The sequence below is a fragment of the Misgurnus anguillicaudatus genome, chromosome 13 (genome assembly GCF_027580225.2).
Source record: "Misgurnus anguillicaudatus chromosome 13, ASM2758022v2, whole genome shotgun sequence".
NCBI classification, from domain to species: Eukaryota; Metazoa; Chordata; class Actinopteri; order Cypriniformes; family Cobitidae; genus Misgurnus; species Misgurnus anguillicaudatus.
Window position 1 is genome coordinate 14,617,021 of NC_073349.2, and position 19,685 is coordinate 14,636,705.

General features: G+C 39.9%; 1 protein-coding gene across 2 annotated transcripts; it reads right to left on the minus strand.

The window, feature by feature from the left end:
• Positions 1-4,207: 4,207 nt before the first annotated feature.
• On the minus strand, positions 4,208-19,674 carry fam120c (family with sequence similarity 120 member C). Of its 2 annotated transcripts, none has more exons than XM_055187372.2 (16): positions 18,351-19,674; positions 17,735-17,981; positions 17,574-17,656; positions 17,281-17,409; positions 17,067-17,169; positions 16,920-16,993; positions 16,535-16,821; positions 16,141-16,387; positions 15,648-15,819; positions 11,053-11,302; positions 10,807-10,921; positions 10,449-10,658; positions 10,145-10,367; positions 9,935-10,067; positions 9,723-9,783; positions 4,208-9,632 (listed from the first exon to the last, which is right to left on the minus strand). In XM_055187372.2, exons 1-16 carry the CDS (start codon positions 18,858-18,860, stop codon positions 9,342-9,344), a joined length of 3,135 nt encoding a protein of 1,044 aa, XP_055043347.1. In that variant the 5' UTR covers positions 18,861-19,674; the 3' UTR covers positions 4,208-9,341. The 2 variants fall into 2 exon arrangements, with proteins under 2 accessions (XP_055043347.1, XP_055043346.1); XM_055187371.2 differs by having other exon boundaries at positions 9,723-9,786.
• Between the last annotated feature and the right edge of the window lie 11 nt (positions 19,675-19,685).

The following is a 19,685-nucleotide window of genomic DNA, read 5'->3' on the forward strand; positions in this document are numbered from 1 at the left end:
AAAACAACTAATTGAACTACATTTTTTACAAGACAAGAAAGTTGAAATGAAAATTCAAGTTGATTAAACGTAAAAATTTAAGTACAAAATAGAATTTCAATCACATTTATTTTTTAACTAATTGTTTTTATGCTTGCTTGAGGGGTTTTTTGACTTATGGAAAAAGAGTAAATGCGAATAATGGGAGATGAAAACAAATTTACCGAAACAATTCTGACATAGCAAACATGGCATGACAAATCCTCTAGCTGTATCAGCTGTCATTGTCTTTGTATTTTTTTGCAAATTTTGAAAAGATTTGCTTCGATGGAAACCCAGTTATAGTGTAAAAATTGCATACAGCACAGTAATAATGATGTGGAAATAATTTTACTGCTTGAAATAAATTAATCCTTTGAGTTATGCTCATTTACATTTGAATCACTGGATTTGGGGGTTAATGTCATATCTAGGATAGGTTATGATATACAGTTATATCCAGTGAAACATAAGACAATTTACACAACACAGAAAACAAAAAATACTGCAGCTATCCACCAGTCCTGTGTTTTATTGAAGGTATGTTGTATCTGATGTGAGGGAGCAGCCGTGAGAAAGACAGTAGGCTGTATAGTTATCTCCTAGATCTGGTGTGATCCCAAACTATACAAACTACTACCTCATTTCACAGCCCCCAATAAAGCCATCCTCCATCTGGTGCCCTGAGGGGTAGAGACAAAAGGCAGAAAGACATGTCAGTCAGTACTATAAATAAAATTCTTAATGCCGTGCTATTTTTACATCCAATTTTAATGAACCACCTTAGCAATTGCTAATTTGATTTTCATAAATCCCACAGCGATATATTGTTGTCGTCATCCCTTATCTTAACCCAGTATTAACCCTGCTCAAACACCACCACCACCACAAACTGTGGGCAGATTTTTGGCATCACATCTTATCTTTTGAAATGTGACTCATGATGCCATGAACAACAGAGAGATTACACAAAGGCTGCTCTGCGGTAGCCTGTTTGATATATTAAAAGCAATCATTTAGATTTACTCATCATTACTGAGCTGTAATGAAGCTCAATAACAAAATTTAAAACAGTCCGCTTGTGGAATAATGAAGTATAGTATAGGGGAAAACAATATGCATAGAAACACTATTTTAGTGCTAGGGATATCCATTATGCACTGAGCTTGTATGATGCTGATGCAAGAAGTGCAATAGTCCTGTCATGAATGTCTTTAGGACTGATCTATGGGTGAAAATGTTAACCTAGACATTTGTATATAACAATCCCACACACACCATAATGTATGTATGCACAATATAGAGAAAAAATACTGGTGATTACCACACGTGCACATTTAGCAGTTCATAACAGCAGAGCAACATGTAAACATATCTGCAATAAAATATGAATTATTATCGCATACTACATTCTCGTGAATCAACAGCTGGCTACGTATAGACAGCACAGACGTCATAATGCATGTCAGCTTTATATGTTTGAAGCACAGACGGGTTTTTGGCTAAAGTGTAGACTGTCTGGCAGCCAGATTAAGTTTATTACGGCAAGCTTTTCTTATCAAGAAACTGTAACGTTAGTTACAAATCAGATAGGCATCCGGACTTACCCCTTGAGAAAAGGATTGTTGCTCGGTCAGCCTTTAAGAGAAACAGAGAGTATACGCGTGCACATACTTTGCTTTCTCATGACATACTGGAGCTACTCTTTAGTTATGCTATCAAATACGAAAAATGGCGGTGCCTTACTAAAGCACCCGTTATGATCACCAAACAATTGCATACCAAGACGCAATTTTACATCGTATTAAACTGAAATCTGTCTATGCAAATGCAAAGCGTAATAAAAGCTAGCGGCTCTGCGGCAATGACAGTTTAAAATGAAGGTGGTGTTGCGCTCACCTGAGACCGTGACTGTACATGATACCGCCATCTTACATCACCAGCAAAGAGGCTGCAGACGCGCAGATCTGCTCCTCGGGTGACCTGCCCCCTGAGTGATCTGATCCTCCTACCATTCAGTTCAGTTCACTGGATAATTTACTGTGTGCAGTTAACAACTAGCGGCTGTCAAATCTCACAACTTGCAGGGGTGAAAACTGCCATTTTAACTATTTATGATAATAGTTTAAAAGCATGCAATTTTTTTTAAATTTAAACAACATTGAAATTGTGAGCACTGCCCCTCAATGTGGAAGCTGTAATTATTTTTAACACTAACAAAGTCACACTATATAAATAAGAATAAATATATGTTAGAAACCAATAGGCAGCTGAGGATTTAAAAACTTTTTGTGTGACACACATCAAGCGATATAAAACTTTCAAAATGACAGCATGAGAGAGTAACTATACTACACTATAGCTAAAAAAGTCCTACCCAGCAGGCATTTCAACGTTGAATTACCTTTTAATTTTGCAAATTGAATCAACGTTGAACAAACAACTGACATTAAACAGATTTCAATTCATTTTATTAACCTTTTGCAACCGTTTAGCATGAACTGTTTTATCAACGTTGAACCAAAAACAGACATCATTTCAACCATTTTTCAACATTGAAGGTCGGCCTTCTGGGTATGCTCTAAATAGCACAGTGTTATTGGCCACTTAACAATAAAGTTGTATCTGTTAAAATTAAAGAAAGCATTAAAATTTTGGGGTCAACTATCCCTTTAACTTATATTAATAGATTAACATCTTCAACTCTGCCACCCCCGCAGACCCACCTGTGGGTCCAATATTGCATCTCCACAATTCAAAAATGCCAAATATGTACCAGAGCTGAAGAGGTTAAAAAAAGCTGATAATGTAAATTCATCATTGTTAGCCAGAAACCTGTCCTACTTGGGTACTGTTATGCAAGAGTTCATTCTGAGTGCAGCAGTAAAGTGATTTTTGTGGAGGTTAGCTCATAAAAATGGTTTAGATGGGCCGAACAGCAGCCAATAATGTCACACAGTGTGCCTGTGTCTATCTACTGAAATTTAGTTGGGTGATTCATGCGAAATTAGATTTATGAGGTGTCATAAAACATTTTGATTTAAAAAGTAAATGCAAAGTAAGAGTATCAAAATAAGAAGCATACAGTTACAAACATCTCTTCATGTGCTATTTTGCACATGATTTCAAATGACAAAATACAAACCAATTTTGTTGTTTTTTCCACATTTAAGGGGGAAATTTTCATTACCGCAACGTGTCCATGACTGGATTTTGGTTCTTTGACATGGAAATATTTATAATTAAAAAATCTAAAAAATAAAAAGCTTCATAAGGAATATAAATGTGTCCAAGACCAATTTTCTCATCCTCCGCAACAATTTTCAATCATTGTTTAAGCCCTCAAGGAACTAACATTTTCAAAAAACATTTGTTGGAAGGGACATAATTGACTGTGACACTCAAGATGGCTACCAGGTAAGCAGTTCTTATTTTTTCTCTCCAGATAAAAGTTGAAATTTTGTTTGTCATAGTACCTAGACAACTTTTTAGTTCTCACTACCGAAACACGAGTTTGCATATAAATGCATATATTTAATGTAATATCATGTTGCGGTAATGATAATTTTTGACAATGATAATCTAAAAAATGTAAATAATTCCGTAGGAAATATGTTTTAAATCCTCTAAAAATAATGGTTTTAGTAAGTCCAGACTATAATATTATATGTGCAAAAAATTGGCTTCAAGGGCTTTTTAAAAAAAATCTGATGCTGGACACCTTCTAAGTCTGGATTTCGTGAGTGAATGATAATTTAAAGATTTGACAATTAATAAAGGCAAAATGTTTAGCTTTTACAACAACTATGCGTGTTATATTGTGGCACTGAAGATGGTGTACCACTAACTTTTATATTTTTGGCCATTTTGCCTTTAATTTGAAAGTGAGTGAGGATAGGACAGGAAAGTACAGGAGGCGTATGGGATCGGCAAATTAACACAAGCCAGGAATCGAACTCGGGTTGCCGATAGTGCGAAGCAAAGCACCACATGTCAGAGCGCTTCCCACTACATCATCGGCTCTGACCTAATGCTATAATAGAGCAAAATTATATTAATTTTCCTTCTATCAGCAATACGTTATTTGATTTATAACCCCAAAACTGACAGATTTGAAAACTTGGCACATTACTTGGCTTGTGATTTACAGTTCTTAGGTCTTGAAAACACAAAAAAGAAACAAACTCCATTTACTAAAAGAATAAATTTTATTTCAGCACTGAAGTCATTTCCCAACCATACAAACATGACTGCCAACTTTGACTCTCTCTCTCTCTTGAGCCTTTTGGCTTTCTCCCCAATCCATTGTGAAATCAGACCACAACAGCAAGACAAATTAAAAAGAAAAGTTTCTTTCCAAAACAATCAGGTGCTTTCTTTTTACTAAAAATGAGAAATTGTTAATAACGATCATAACCATAACAGCAATAATAATAATGAACTTTACCCTTCACTTCACAAGTTTTTTTGGAGCTTTTGGAGATCTTGATGCATGCATCAATGCGTCTGTGTTGATGAACGGATCAGTTTCCCAAGAACAGACGACAGAATGTGTTGCCTACAAATGGATGGGTCGACTTGACTGTCTATGGGCTATGAGCGGGCCACGTGCTACAAAGCAGTGGGGACCACATAAAAGGGTACTTCCTAAAGTGGGCCACCGTACACAACACATTGCTGTAATCAGACTAGGATTGAAACCTGACAACACCAGTTAAGAGCACACATGTGGTCCTGTGGAGTGAAGGGCTACACAGCCAGGATACGGGGTAACAGTTATAAAGCGAGAGTCAGATCGGAGGTCCAGACACAAATCTACAGGAATGCACAGGCAAAACTTTTACCATAATAGCATTTGTTTGTGTATATGGTTACAGTATGTGTTCACACTTAACCTATCCATGACTACAATTGAAGCTACATATTTCAGAGGGACAATACATGTACATGGGAGTTAATGTGTTCTAGGGTTAATCAGTATCAAGAGCTGTGTCCAAGGCTTAACTTGAGAGGACAAAAAAATCTTCATTTTAGCAATAAAACTGGATGATACAAGATTTAGCCGTTGTTCACCAAAAAGATGTAAAATCACATTTTCTTAAATTAGTATCAGATTATAGACGCCTTGCGTATCGCAATTATTAAAACCACGCAACTGTATATAATATACACAAATGTAAAAAAGTTGGTTTAACTTAAAAAACGTAAGTTGGCTGGTTGCCTTTAATATTTTTAAGTTTAATTAACTAAAAATTTTGTTAAACAACTTTTTAAAATAGTCAACCAGGTAACTTACTTTTTTAAGTTGAACCAACAAATCGTTTTACCTATACTGAAAACATAGCTTCCAGATATTTACTTTGGTTGATAATTAATCAGTTGAACATGTGAAATTTAGTCTGTTTTGTACGAAGCAAAGTAATGCTTTCTCAAAGGTACTCGGCTTTTGATTTTGACCAGTTTTGATCAGACTGAAATCGTGAAAAAATGTATCTGTGTTTATTTTTCTGTGAATATTACATCAAAATGGTGAAGTGGCTTGAAACAATACCATACAAAACAGAGGTGAGGAAAATTGCAATCATTACTGTTAAAAATATCTAGTTCTGCTAAGCAAATTTTAATACTAAATGTAGCAACGGTCAAAGGAGTAGCAGTTGAAATAACATTTAAAAATTAAGTAAAACACAATTTCACAACTGAATGAAACCAAAGATGTTAAGGTTCTACATTTCTTGATTCACTGTTGAAAATGTTACCAACTCTTGTCTAAAATTACAGACAGACTGAACTAATTATAAAAGTTAAAATCTTTCACTGTTTGTATGAAGAGGTAAGGGGAGCTTGTTGCAGGGGTAACATAAGCAAGAATATATGAGATTATTTCAAGAATAAAAAGAAACGGGACAGTTGAGTAGAGGGAGATGTCACAATCTGGGCAAACTAAGAATACAGAAGCGACAAATGCTTGAATATTACAAGTTACTGAAATAATAAATGTCTATAAAGAAATAATTAAAAAACTACATCTGCGTTTATCGCAAATTTTCTATGTTGATGAGTTTATCAAGACTGGGCCCAACATCTGGAGAAACAAAGCTCCAAACTTAAATTAGGTGGCCAAGCCATCCTCACAGATCTCCAGAGTATCTCTCTCATACAACGCAAGTATTACCATATGTATTGTCAGAATATATACTTATGTTGCACATCTCACACAAGTTTCTTTATAAATCATGTATGAATGAACGAACGAATGACAGTTTAAGCAGCTAAAACAAAGCAAAGAAGCTTTGAAAGGGTAACTTTGGAACAAAGCATCCGACACGGCAAATTAAGTATCCAAATAATGAAAAGAGAAATTAACACTCTGGACAATACACAATCTGAGTATGCTATAAATACTCCCTCATACTAAATGATGTCTCTCTACAGGTATAACAGAGACTGTATCGACTGTAGGAGAGAAAGATTATATCTTATTTGGTGTGTCTGTATATTTCGGTTTATGCTGTGTTTTTTTCTTCTTCTTAGATTACACTTAAAACTAAATGTGAAGGAGCTACTGATATTCTATGACAATAAACACACTTGAAGAAAAACTAAACTGCTTTAAATCACAGACGGATAGACTTGAATGTTTTTGAAAAGGATCTACTGAAACTTTAATCTGTGTTAACAATAATGGGTGTGTATCACTCTGTACGCATGTTCGTATACACTATAACATGCTGGAGATCCTCTTAAAAACTAGCACTACTGTACTTAACTTGTAATAAAATGTGACAACCTAAATTTGACATTTAAAATGTTGTAATGTGCATGATGGTGTACCATATTCGTTTTAAAAGGAATATTACCTTTCGTGCTAAAGTCAAGATTATTCTTGGCTTAATGTCTGTCCGGTATGTCTAGTATTGTCTTTGACGTTGATATTTCACTGTCCTTACGGAAATATCATGAACTTTGTCATACATTCAAAATGCATGCTTGGTGCGATATTTCTGACGAACTTTAAATGCGATTTGATAGCGTGGTTTGTGAAAAGTGAAATTTTGCAGAATATACATATAGACATAGCTATAATGGGTGTCTTTCATAATCTGATTTAAAGAGCTTTCAATATACTTTAGTGGCACTAAATATAATATTTATTCACTTCCTATCATAACAAAATAAGGTGCATCTTATGACTTCATAGAAAGCTGTGATGTTATCTTGATATTGTCAATTGTACAGATTTTTAAACTATGATGATTAAATGCGATACCCTCTCAAGTGTATTAGTATTCTTACATTATACTTTCATAACTACGGTCCAACAAATCACTGTGTATTTAAAACATTAAATGCGAGTATAATTACTTTCTAACCATCTGATGCAAAATGGTCAATCTATAGCAAATGGGGCTTTACCCTTAAGGGTGCTTTGTTACACTCTGGGTCAAAAAGAGATGAACCCAACTATTGGGTTACATTAAACCAGAAAATGTTTATATTTGGCCCAACAATTGCATTTTTTACAGTGTATGTTAAGATTTTTTTTAAAGCCTCAACAGAGTATCTCTCTGTAACACATAAGTGCATGAGTTTATAGGACTGACTGTCACAAAACGAGACGATGGAGAGATTAGTCACAAACTGTCTTTTTTTTTAAATGACTTTTAAATTATTTTTCTAAATGACTTTGTCACAATAGAAGGTGATCCTAAGGTTGAATAATTACTTTCAATTATTTAAAGCGTGACAAAACGTTCAATGATTTTAGCTATGGTAGGAGAATGCACATGCACAAAAAACGACCACATGGTACACATGCACAAGGGCAAGGCACGGAGAATGAATGACAGATGGGTGAGAAAACTAAAATCAACATAAAAGACTTCACCAAGAAGCACCGTGAAGCTGAGAGATGTCAAATGGCAGGTCTTCAAGGTCTATCTGAAGGACTGTGTGCATTCTCGACCACTGATAAAATCACTCCTCTAAATCGCATCGTTGCGTAACAGGATCATGTACATTTGGGTCTATATACAAACAGCTGGGATGTCAAACAGTATGGTGAACACACCGTTTCGCTTCCTCCCTAACTCTAGCAGAAGCCTCGGATATTCTTTATCCTGGTTCGAGGACAAGCCAGTGTGTTTTCGTTTTTTTAACAAAGTGCACTCGAGCACTCACATTCAAATGGGTTGGTGCCAATTTGTACGTCATACTGGTAAACAACACGCAAGGTAAAAGCTTATACGGACAGTTAAACTGTCAAAAAGTTGGTATAATGAAATTAACCTAATAACTTTATCTATATAGAGCAGTACTTTCTTATTGTAATAAATAATTTTTAAGTGCTTCACGTTATGATACAATCAATTTTAAGGGTATTTCTTTCACAATAAGAGCTTGCATATCTATAACCTTGGGCAGGTTTCAAGGTGCTTTAAAGATTTAATTTATAACTTAGTAAATGTAGGACTGAGTTGTACTGCTGTTTGCTTATCCTAAAGGGGATTTGGGTTTAAATTAGCTGACAGATCATCAGAAATATTAAAATAAAGCAACAGAGTAGATCTACGCAATGCAACCTGTACAACTCTCCTGGGCGTTCAATTGTTCTTACTCATATCTGAGTCGGGACTTCAAGGGCAACTTTTTCACATGGTATGGCAAAAAATAAAAAATAAATAAAAACGGGAAAACCATGTGTGTGTGAATGCACACTGTGACATACAAATATCAACTCCATCATGTTTTCATTCTACTGTACTATACTGGGCAGTGTTGTCATTGAATCCCCCCCTATGGTGCACTTCAGATACAGTTAGGGTTTAAATAGTGTAATTCTTTGCTGTGTTATTTGAGAGCAGGGTGCTGCTGTGCTACGTAACACGGTGCAACAGTGATCCGAGCAGGTACATTTTACAATATACTTTGGGCAATAAGGGCCTTTTGTAGCCATTTTAGGCAATCATACATAAAAGGTCACCACTGATGTACTAAGGGTCTAAAATTAAAACGATGCTAAAAAATAAATGCTACAACACCGATTGGCCAGTGGAAAGGATCAGGTCCAGAATCCGAAGATGTGCAGTCGAGGGTTGCGATTTAAATTTGCTAGGTTTTAAATCAGAACCATCTCGTAAGGTGACACGGACCGTAATCCTGTCACTGCCCACCTGTTGTTTCCAGCGTGTAGCATCATAAATTATATTATGATAACACAAAGTGGCTACCGTGCCCTAAATATTTAATTTTGCAAGGAAAAGACAGTCAACCTTAGATCATTCCCCCTCACTCTCGCATTCTCATTACATTATGGGATGTAATTACTCCTCCTTCTGTAGTGCACCATCTGACGGGCAGTCGTCAAGGCAACAAGGGGCCTCTACCTCCACGTCATCTCCTGACTGGTTGTCTCTGCTGGCTAAGGCACACTGGATTGGCTGGGCCAGTGGTGGCAGGTCAAGGGCTTGACCAGTGGCGCTTCCTGAAGAGCTGCCGTTCAGCTGCTGTGATACAGTCCCTGTTCCCTCCGTGGGTCCAGCAGGTCGCCCCATTGCTTTAGGATCCTCGCTGAGCTTTGGGGGGCTGGTGGAGGGAGGCGATGCTGAAAGTGTCTACAAGAAATAGTTGGAGGGGGCAAATCAGTTTTATTGACAGCATAATAAGAGCATTGCTTATTTTTGTAGGTAATGTGTTGGACTTACCTGTGTTCTGTTGGTGGTCATTTTCTTCCCTCCCCTTCCTCTTGATATAACCTCTTTACCCCTTCTGGGACAAAGGCAAAAAACAATAGTGGAGAAAGAAAGGACTTTTAAAAGGGAATTGGATACATATACGCGTATAAGAGATGCAATGTCGGACTGTTCACCGCTAAAAATAAATAGATAAGTGAAATGACACAAAAATGACGACTCACCCTCTCCCTCCCACTGACACCACCTGCATATTGAACCCCCCTCTGCCACGCAGTGGCTTGTTCCCAGCCCACTGACCAACAACCATGCCAGCTATTTCCAGCTTGCCACCCTGGGGAGGTATAGACTGGATTCCTAAAAGAAAATCACTATGTTAAAAGATTCTCAGTTATAAAATATTAAACTAAAAGTGCATGAGAGGAGGCACCAACCTGGGAAGGCCCTGGGCCGGTGCTGGTGGTGGTGAGGAGGAGGTGGCATGGAGCCCAACGGACGAGGAGGGTACAAAGGGTGCATGGGGTAGAAAGGTGGCACCATGGAAGGGGGGAGGAATGCAGGGGGTGGCAGTGGTGGAGGTGGGGGAGGCGGTCGGGAGAGGTTGATGCCTTCCAGAATGGCCTGGCGCATCTTGTCCACCCTTGAAACCAGCTCCTCCTGTAGAGAGAGAATATTGGAGATATTTATGTCAAGCACTAGTGCCAAAAGTAAGATTAGCTGCAAATTTAAGTTTGTTACCTGGCCTTCACACATGTCAAGTAAGGAGGCTCGGTCTCTGGTGGCTTTAGCTAGCTTGCTCTGGAACAATTTCCCATCAAAAAAGCCCCAAGGGCAGCAGTGGTCCCATGGCAGGGGCTGTCCGCACACGTCGTTCACGAACAAGGCAGTGTCCACACCACTCATGAACAAAGAGGCAAGCTGAACCCCACGGTTATCCACCTTCTCCACCTGGTATCAGTGTCAAAGAGAAGAGGATGAAACATGATAGCGAGGCAGATTTAAAAAAAAAATGCAAACCCTATGGAAAGCATCTTCTGGAATTATTGAGAAGTGGCCAGTGTGCTACTATTTTATAATGCAGAGCTCAATGGCTCACCTTGAGTTCCTGAAGTTGGTCAGGCTCATAGAGCTGTTTGGACACAGCTTGAGCCAAAAAGGCATCAAGCTCATGGCGCTGAAGAATACGGCCTCCTGGCCACTGCATCATATACCTGTAAACACACAAAATTCCAAATGTTCAAAAACCACGATTTAGTGCTAATCTATTCACCCACAAAAATAAATAAACAATTCCCATGCCAATCAGCCTACAAGGATTACATCATCAAAGGGGCGTGGCTACCTGAGCACGCAGCACATGAGCAGCAGGTGAGACGGCACACATGCCGGATTGAGCAGGGCAGGGCAGTCAGAGCGCATGCAGGCCAGGAAGGCTCGAGTGCGGCGGCTGCGGTCTTCTGAAGCTCTACCCAGCCACAACCGTCTCAGGTTGGGACACGTCCACTCGCGGAAACACAGGGCTGGGACTAGCTCTGGGGTCAGGGCAGATTTAGCTTTACTGGCACACCACTCCTTTACAATAACTGGGGGCACTGTGGAGTCAGAGAAATAAAGAGATTCAGGTTATTCTTGATGTTCCACTCAAATGTTCTTCCTCACAAGCAGAGGAGATACAATGAATCAAAACCAGTATTACGACAACATGAAGCAACGGTTCTCTGATCAGAACGTATAACATGCTATACTTTTCTATCAGAGATTGGCACTTTGCTACAATAATAATTGTTAGTGCCCCTCTTTTCATGACCCAGTAGCAGACTATACCATAGAGGTCTACATACAATTATTTTAATAGTGCTCCAATTGATCAATCAGATTAGATGACTTTTTTATTAATGACCTTATGCATTATGCAATTGTTGTGCAGAAATATTTTTGGTAGTGCCAGCTGCATTTCTTAACATGACCGAAAGATGCAAATTTGCAGTGGCTTTGAATTGTTAGTACTGCACTGAGAAGTGACAGAAGCTGTATTTGTTAATGTCCAAGCTGTTCCCAATAACCAGGCATAGGCTGCTATGGATTCAGTTGCTTCTACAAGAGAGGTACTGGAATATGTTGCACATGTTGCCTGGCAAAAAATTACCAACAAATCATGATACTTTTAAATGTTTTTGCTAAAAAATTATTATGCCACATATTAAATATACAGTGAGGAAAATAGGTATTTGAACACCCTGCTATTTTGCAAGTTCTCCCACTTAGAAATCATGGAGGGGTCTAGAATTGTCGTCGTGGATGCATGTCCACTGTGAGAAAAAAATCTAAAAAGGAATCCAGAAATCACAATATATTATTTTTTTTGTATGAAACTATTTATTTGTATGATACAGCTGCAAATAAGTATTTAAACACCTGTCTATCCGCTAGAATTCTGACCCTCAAAGACCTGTTAGTCTGCCTTTAAAATGTCCACCTCCATTTGTTATCCTAAATTAGATGCACCTGTTTGAGGTCGTTAGCTGCATAAAGACACCTGTCCACCCCATACAATTAGTAAGAATCCAACTACTAACATGGCCAAGACCAACGAGCTGTCCAAAGACACTAGAGACAAAATTGTACACCTCCACAAGGCTTCTCTACGGGGAAATTGCCAAGCAGCTTGGTGAAAAAAGGTCCACTGTTGGAGCAATCGTTAGAAAATGGAAGAAGCTAAACATGACTGTCAATCTCCCTCGGATTGGGGCTCCATGCAAGATATCACCTCGTGGGGTCTCAGTGATCTTAAGAAAGGTGAGAAATCAGCCCAGAACTACACAGGAGGAACTGGTCAATGATCTGAAAAGAGCTGGGACCACCGTTTCCAAGGTTACTGTTGGTAATTAGAGGTCGACCGATATGCTTTTTCTCTGGCCGATGCCGATTTTTTAGAAATCAGGGCAGCCGATGGCCGATATGTTTGGCCGATTTTCTATATGTACATAATAATCAAAATGTTCTCATCATTATTAGCAGATATTTTAAATGCAAAAATGTCACTATTTAAGTCAAAGTATTTAAAAATATATGACTGGTCTTTCTGAAGAGTTTTACAACCTCCTCTGCACCATGCATTTATCAGACACAGATTTTACCTGACACTCTGCTGTCATAATCTTTGATCAGTTTTTTACCATGGCTTTTATTGCTTTGTAGGATAAAATCCTTATTTGGTAGACCTGATAAAATATTTATTCATCATAAAGTTAACATAGTAAATGTCTATGGTTTTTAGTTGAGACTGTTATTTAGGGCAAATCCCTCCAAACACATCCACATTCTCATCTCCGAGACGCCACAAGTGACTGATTGTGCTGACAGCGACGTCTTGTGAGTTTAGTGTGTTGGGACAGATCTGTTTTCAACCGTTCATTCAAACGAATCCGTCCAAAGGAGCCAGCCCGCGAATCGGACGCGCCGTGCCCCAATCCAGGCCGAGCAGCGCAAAACTGTAAACAAAGTGTAACTGTAACAACACGAAAAACATTTCCTTTGTGGATATGATTTGGTCTTCCGACCTTTCGCCATCGGGTCAGTTTTGTTTTGAGTAATAAAAGCAGGGAGACAGAAAGCGTGCACGCGCGGCTCTTCTCTCTCTGTCACGCAAACAAAACTCATCATCACTCATTAATCACATGAAATGAGCCTAATCTTTGCACGGACAGTGCACCGCGAGACATAAGCCCGTCGCGCTGTTGTACTGGCTGCTTAATTCGCGCGATCCGCCATCATTTAGTAAAGCTGTTTGTGAACAAGGCATGGCTGCACACACACGAGACGGGAGCGATCTGCAGCAAGAGGCAGCGTCACGAGTTCTACAACAGTGCTTAGGTGCCCGCAGATGCGCCTGCCTATTAATCGGCCTAATTTTGCAGCAAAATCGGCCAAAGCCGATTTTTTAAAATATGCCAAAAATCGGCCAATTAATCGGCCGGCCGATAAATCGGTCGACCTCTATTGGTAATACATTAAGACGTCATGGTTTGATATCATGCATGGCACGGAAGGCTCCCCTGGTTAAACCAGCACATGTCCAGGCCAGACTTAAAGAAACACTATGTAGTTTCCATGTAAAAATGACTTACAGCTCCACCATGTGGTTGAAAAGCGCAACAGGGCCTGGTATCAGACACTCTTCTGCAGGCAGGGGGAGGGGCGGGGCTGTGTGCTCTACCCTCCACCGTCACTTTCAGAGTGTGCTTGTAGTAGCTAGGAGGCTGCTCAGGTTGCAGCAACAATACAATTTGTCCAGTTAAAAGTTGTTCTATCACTGAAATAATTTTAGAGACCTTATTTAAAGGTAAAAAAAACTACATAGTGTTGCTTTAAGTTTGCCAATGACCATTTGGATGATTCAGAGGAGTCATGGGAGAAAGTCATGTGGTCAGATGAAACCAAAATAGAACTTTTTGGTCATAATTCCACTAAACGTGTTTGGAGGGAAAAAATGATGAGTACCATCCCAAGTAGTGTTATCAAATATATCGATATTTTGACACATATTGATACTGAAAATGTAAAACGATTCCAATACTCGTGTCCCGCGGAATCGATACTCCAAGACGAGCTGCGCATTGTTTTTTTTGTAACTCTGCAAACACTAGCTGCGCGTTCTCGCTCTCTCTCTCTTTTTCTTTTAAACGGCACACACACACACACACACAGTGCACGGGAATGCAGTGCCCCGCCTCCTCTCCTCGTTCGCTCTGGTTTAACAGTACAAGAAAGCCAAGAAGTAGTGCTGTGTGGAGTTTTTTTTCCGGATGCGAGTCAAATAAACATGCGAACCCGAAGGACACAAGTGAAGTAAACCAAATATGCGTTGCTACAGAGCAGCGTGCTAACGGCGCTAGCAAAGCACTGAAGGACCGACACGCCGACGAGAGATTGCTAATCATCACTAAATATTAATTCTAGACTTACCAAATTGTTGTTGATATGCGTGTTGTCACAAGGGGTTTTTTGCCTGTAATGATCCAAGTTAATACAATGGCCTATCAGGAACTTACGAAATTCAGACAGCATTTTAGCTGACAAGAAAATACTTTGACTGTGGTAAAAAGTACATTAACCCAGATACCATTGTGCTTTAAGTTTACAAAAACATGTAATTTATTAACCCTCATATTGTTCAGTGAGGTTTATTTTCACATTTGCACTATAATCTGTTTATCATACAAATGTTAATGTATTAACTAACATTAACAAAAAAGTAACACATTTGTTTATCTTTTTTTACTATGCTAATGCTCACTAGAGAAAAACTGAGATAATGCTGCTAAAAAAATGTTTTACCTTGAATGCCATTGCTCTAATTTATTTTTATATTTTGATATATTTCATATTTTGCTTAAATGTTTAATATATCTACTGTTCATATGTTGATTTATTAGTGTGTTATATGATTAGAATGTTGTCCCGTTTTTAAAATAAAGCACAGCAATGAGATTTGAGAGTGTTCCTCCCTTTTCAGGAAAAGTATTGAAAAGTATCGGAATCAAATTTCTTGACATGGTATCGAAACAATTTGTGATTTCTGGATTTCTTTTTAGATTATGTCTCTCACAGTGGACATGCACCTACGATGACAATTTCAGACCCCTCCATGATTTCTAAGTGGGAGAACTTGCAAAATAGCAGGGTGTTCAAATACTTATTTTCCTCACTGTATATGGCTTTACATAGAGACTGTGATTGGTAATCGGTACCGGACGATACTGCTTCCAAATATAATCTTTTTAATTTAATAAACACAATAATATATATGTTTTTAAATTGCAGTCATATTAAAATTAGTATTAATTACCATACACATTTTACATGTTATTGAATACTAAAAACTTTAGTATTGCTACAGCCCTACTCTACAGTCCCATCTACTCTCATTCCTCTCACCATCAATTGGACTTCGTTTGCGCATAGCCAGTCTCTCCAGCCTCCGCTGGGTCTCAGCCAAGCTGAACAGCACCCCATAGGCATACTGGCGTGCAGAACGGAAAAGAAGAGAGGCAGGAGGAAGGTCTGGGTTGCACTCATCCTCTATACACACAGGCATCTTCATCTCCCCCTGAGACATGATAGAAAAATAGAAAAGTGTAAGAGTAACAGGCATTATTACATGCTTTAATGTAATTAAATAGCTTTATGGGATATTTGCCACTTTGAATTAGCTTAAAATGTCAAATTAATTACATAATATGATCAAATTCAGAGGGTGACATTTATTTGACACTTAACAGGAAAAAGATTACAATACTGTTGCCGGCAAGAGTACAACAATATTAAAACTGACTTCATAAATGTTATGCCAGTCTTCAAAACTACATGCTTAGTTACATCAGTAACTAATCCTAAAAAAGTACAAGCTCATGCTGTGTGATTGCAATACCTTGGTCAGGATGTGGTAGATCTGTGGATACATGAGTCCTCTTCTGTGTCTGTGCTCTGCCACTCGCAGCACCTCAGCACTGACCTGTGGAAGGGGCGGAGTTGTGATGTCCATGTGACTGCGTGTCGGCATGGACAGCAAAGACGGGATGGACGGGCCACTTCCATTGCCATGGTGGCTATCCCCAGAGGGCCCGCTTCCTCGTCCACTGGGATCTTCCCATCTCGAAGATTTGTCAGCCAAATGACTTAAAAAGAGAAAATGTATATTTACACTATCCTTAATATCAAAAGGCTAACAAACAGGTTAGTATGGCCCCCAGGAACAGAATTGAGAACCACTGACATAATTAACACAGATATATGGGGGTCCTACACGTGCAATGTGGACTCACTTAGTGCTGGTGTCATTTTGCTCTTCCCCATCTGAAGATGACGACGATGAAGGGGAAGGACCTGTAGGAGCAGCTGTGTGATGATTGGGCTGTCTGTTGCCACCTTGTGAGGAATCATATGGAGCAGACCAATCAGCAAAGCCCATTTTCCCAGCTAGCGAATCATTACAGTCTTGTAGAGGCTGTGTGGGGTTCTGGCATAAAAGGGCAGGACCAGTGGCAGGGCTGGGTCCGTAGAGCCCACCTAGATAAGGCACCTTAACACCTGACATCTGGGGTGGACCAAACTGTCGAGAAAAGCAAAATGATAAAAGGTCATATGTTAGAATTCGTCTCATAATTAGAAACGTGATGTTATGCACTAAATTTCTCTGGGCAAAATTACCTGAGCTTTTCCAGGCTGCATTGCCCCCATGTGGCCTGGAGGTCCACTAAACTGACTAGGCCCAAAGCCTGGAACTATAAGGAAAACCAAATAAATATTGCAAAAAACGGAGGGACATCAATATAATAAACTGTGATTGGAACCTACAGAGGTAAGGAGAAGGTCCCATGGAGAGAGGTCTAGGTTTACTGGCCACTGAAAAATACTCCACTGCCTTTTTAAACCTCTCAACTTTGTCTTCGGTTCGTGACTGGTCATGACAAAAACAAAAAGCGCTTCAAGTTATCATTATGAAAGTGTGCTTTATATCGACAGATGACGACAAGGGAAATGAAATCAGTTTTAAATAACATTGCTTCACCTGTGACTGCTTAAAAACATCCTTGGCCACCGAATCCAAATTCCCAAGATCTTTGATGGATGCCACATATTCAGATACAGCCTTGATGACAACCTCACAAGGTGGGAGAACTAATTGATGAGCCCTTACCTAAGCAGAGAGAAACAAAAAATGTGTGATAAAAAAAAAGTTAAAGAATGAGTATGGAAAAAGACTTGCTAATGCCTGATGCTCAAGGATGCTAAAGTATATTGTCAGTCATAACTATGAAAGGCTGCAAATATCAGACACTGTTTCAACCCAAAAATGTGTACCTTGAGTGAGGCAAGAGGATGTTCTGGGCCTAAAAGACTCCAATGAAAGGCAGCCAAGTCTTCATCTGGCAGAATGTGGTTACCTGTATTGAAAACATACAGTCAGAGCCGAACATGTAAGCGCAATCATCAATGTCACAAATCCTGACGTAAGTGGTTACCAAGTAGAGCAGCAAAGATGGCCAAGTGCTGGGTCTTGAGGCCAAGTTGGCGAGCAGCCTCTGTTAGCAGGTACTGGTGAGTGGTCAGATTCTTGCCGTTCCAGGAGAGTTTGAGAGCATGTGAGCTGAAATAGGCTGGGACGTTGCATAGTGCAAACTCTGAGTCCTGTGCAATCAGACCCTGAAAACCGTAGTCTCTGTACAGGGAGAGCACCTCCTGGTGGTGGTCCTCAAGGGTCTGCACTACCTACAACCCAGGCAGGGAAGAAAAAGACCACGTGAAGTAGAAAAACAACCTTATCCATCCATCTTCTGTTGCTGTGTGATTCTGATCTACACCACGTAAAGTTTAACTAGTGAGGATGGATGAGTGTAAGGGATTTATGATAGAAAATCAATGAATAAGCAGGTTTTTCTGCACAATTTATTTTGGCTGATTCATCAGGAGGAGTGGCAGCACATGCACACTTAAAAGGCACACAATTCATCTATCTATAAGTGTAAAAACTTTAAAAGTGTGCAATCTACATCCCATAAATACGTCTTATAAAGCATGCATCACATACACTTCATAACCAAGTGTCTTAGTGCATCCCCAGCACCGTAGGCCACTCACCCGTACGCGGAATCTGAACATGGCAAGACGGACACAGTGGCTCAGACAGGCCGGGGGCAGGAACCAGGCCCGCGGAGGGGGCGTGGCCTTGCTGCCAACGTGATTGACGATAAGCTGCGCTGTTTGCCTCTGTCCCTGTGCCCGCCGCGCCCACTCCGGCCAGCGATCTTTCCCAAGCGTGCCGTTAAAAACCACCACCAGCTCCAGCCCGCCCTGGTACAGACAAGCCTGGGAGAGCGCCGCCAGATAGCCGAGCATTGCGTTCCACTCGCCTCCGCAAACCCAGTCGGTCTGGTAGCCCCCGTACAGCCGCTGAAGGCCGGAGTCTGCGTCAACGAGAATGCGAGCTGGCGGGGGAGGCGGAGGCAGCGAGCTCGGATGATGGGGATGGTGGTGGTGGTGATGTGGGGGCTGACGGCCTACTGTTCGTGCGAGCTTGAGAAGGTCCACCGGAACCGCCGCCCCGGGGCAACGTTTCTCCAAATACTCTTGAAAGCCTTGAACTCCCATGTTGCTTGTACGAGTGTCTATAAGCGCGAGATGTGTGAACCTTATATTGAGAAGATTAATTACTTAGCCAAAGTGTCAGGAGTAGTTTTGGCTAACTAATCTGAAATGTTTACAGTGTGGTGCGTAAGGTAAACAACCCGACAAAATGCAACTGTCAAATAAACACCTCGGTAAAATGACAGATATGTGTGGCTATTTTTTACATTTGGTCGTGTAAGTATAGCATGTGTCCATTCCTTACTGTGTTACAGTGATGTCCCAGTATTGTAATCCAAACGACAGTCTAACGTTATTTGTTTTGATTAATTACAATGTTGCACCACATAACCACTGTCTACAATGTAACGATGGAGGATAACGGCACGCACGTTACAGTTATAATGTCGACAATGTTGGTAACATCAAAATAAACCCGTCTAGTAACTCATCTAGCTGCAATATAAACAATGACTACGCATTGCTATCCAACATGCTCGCTGTTATTAAAACTATATCTAACCGATACTGATTAACAGTTATAAGAGCTACAGTTTGCGGCTAACAAACTAGCTCGCGCACTTAGCCAGTTAGCCAAGATCCCGGCGTGATTGACGCGTCAACTAGTCGAGACAAATCGAGGGGAGCCACGATTCGGAATGAGATGAATAATTACGGGGAAAATAAAGTAAAACAACTAAAATAAAACAAAAACAAAAGCCCGACGTAAGCTCCCTCGCTCTCTGTCTCACTCACGACTTCATGTTGAGGAGAGGAACATACTTTCATGCGACGTCGGCCATCTTGCGACTTCCCCGCGGACCAACAGAAAGTGGGAGGGCAGGCGAG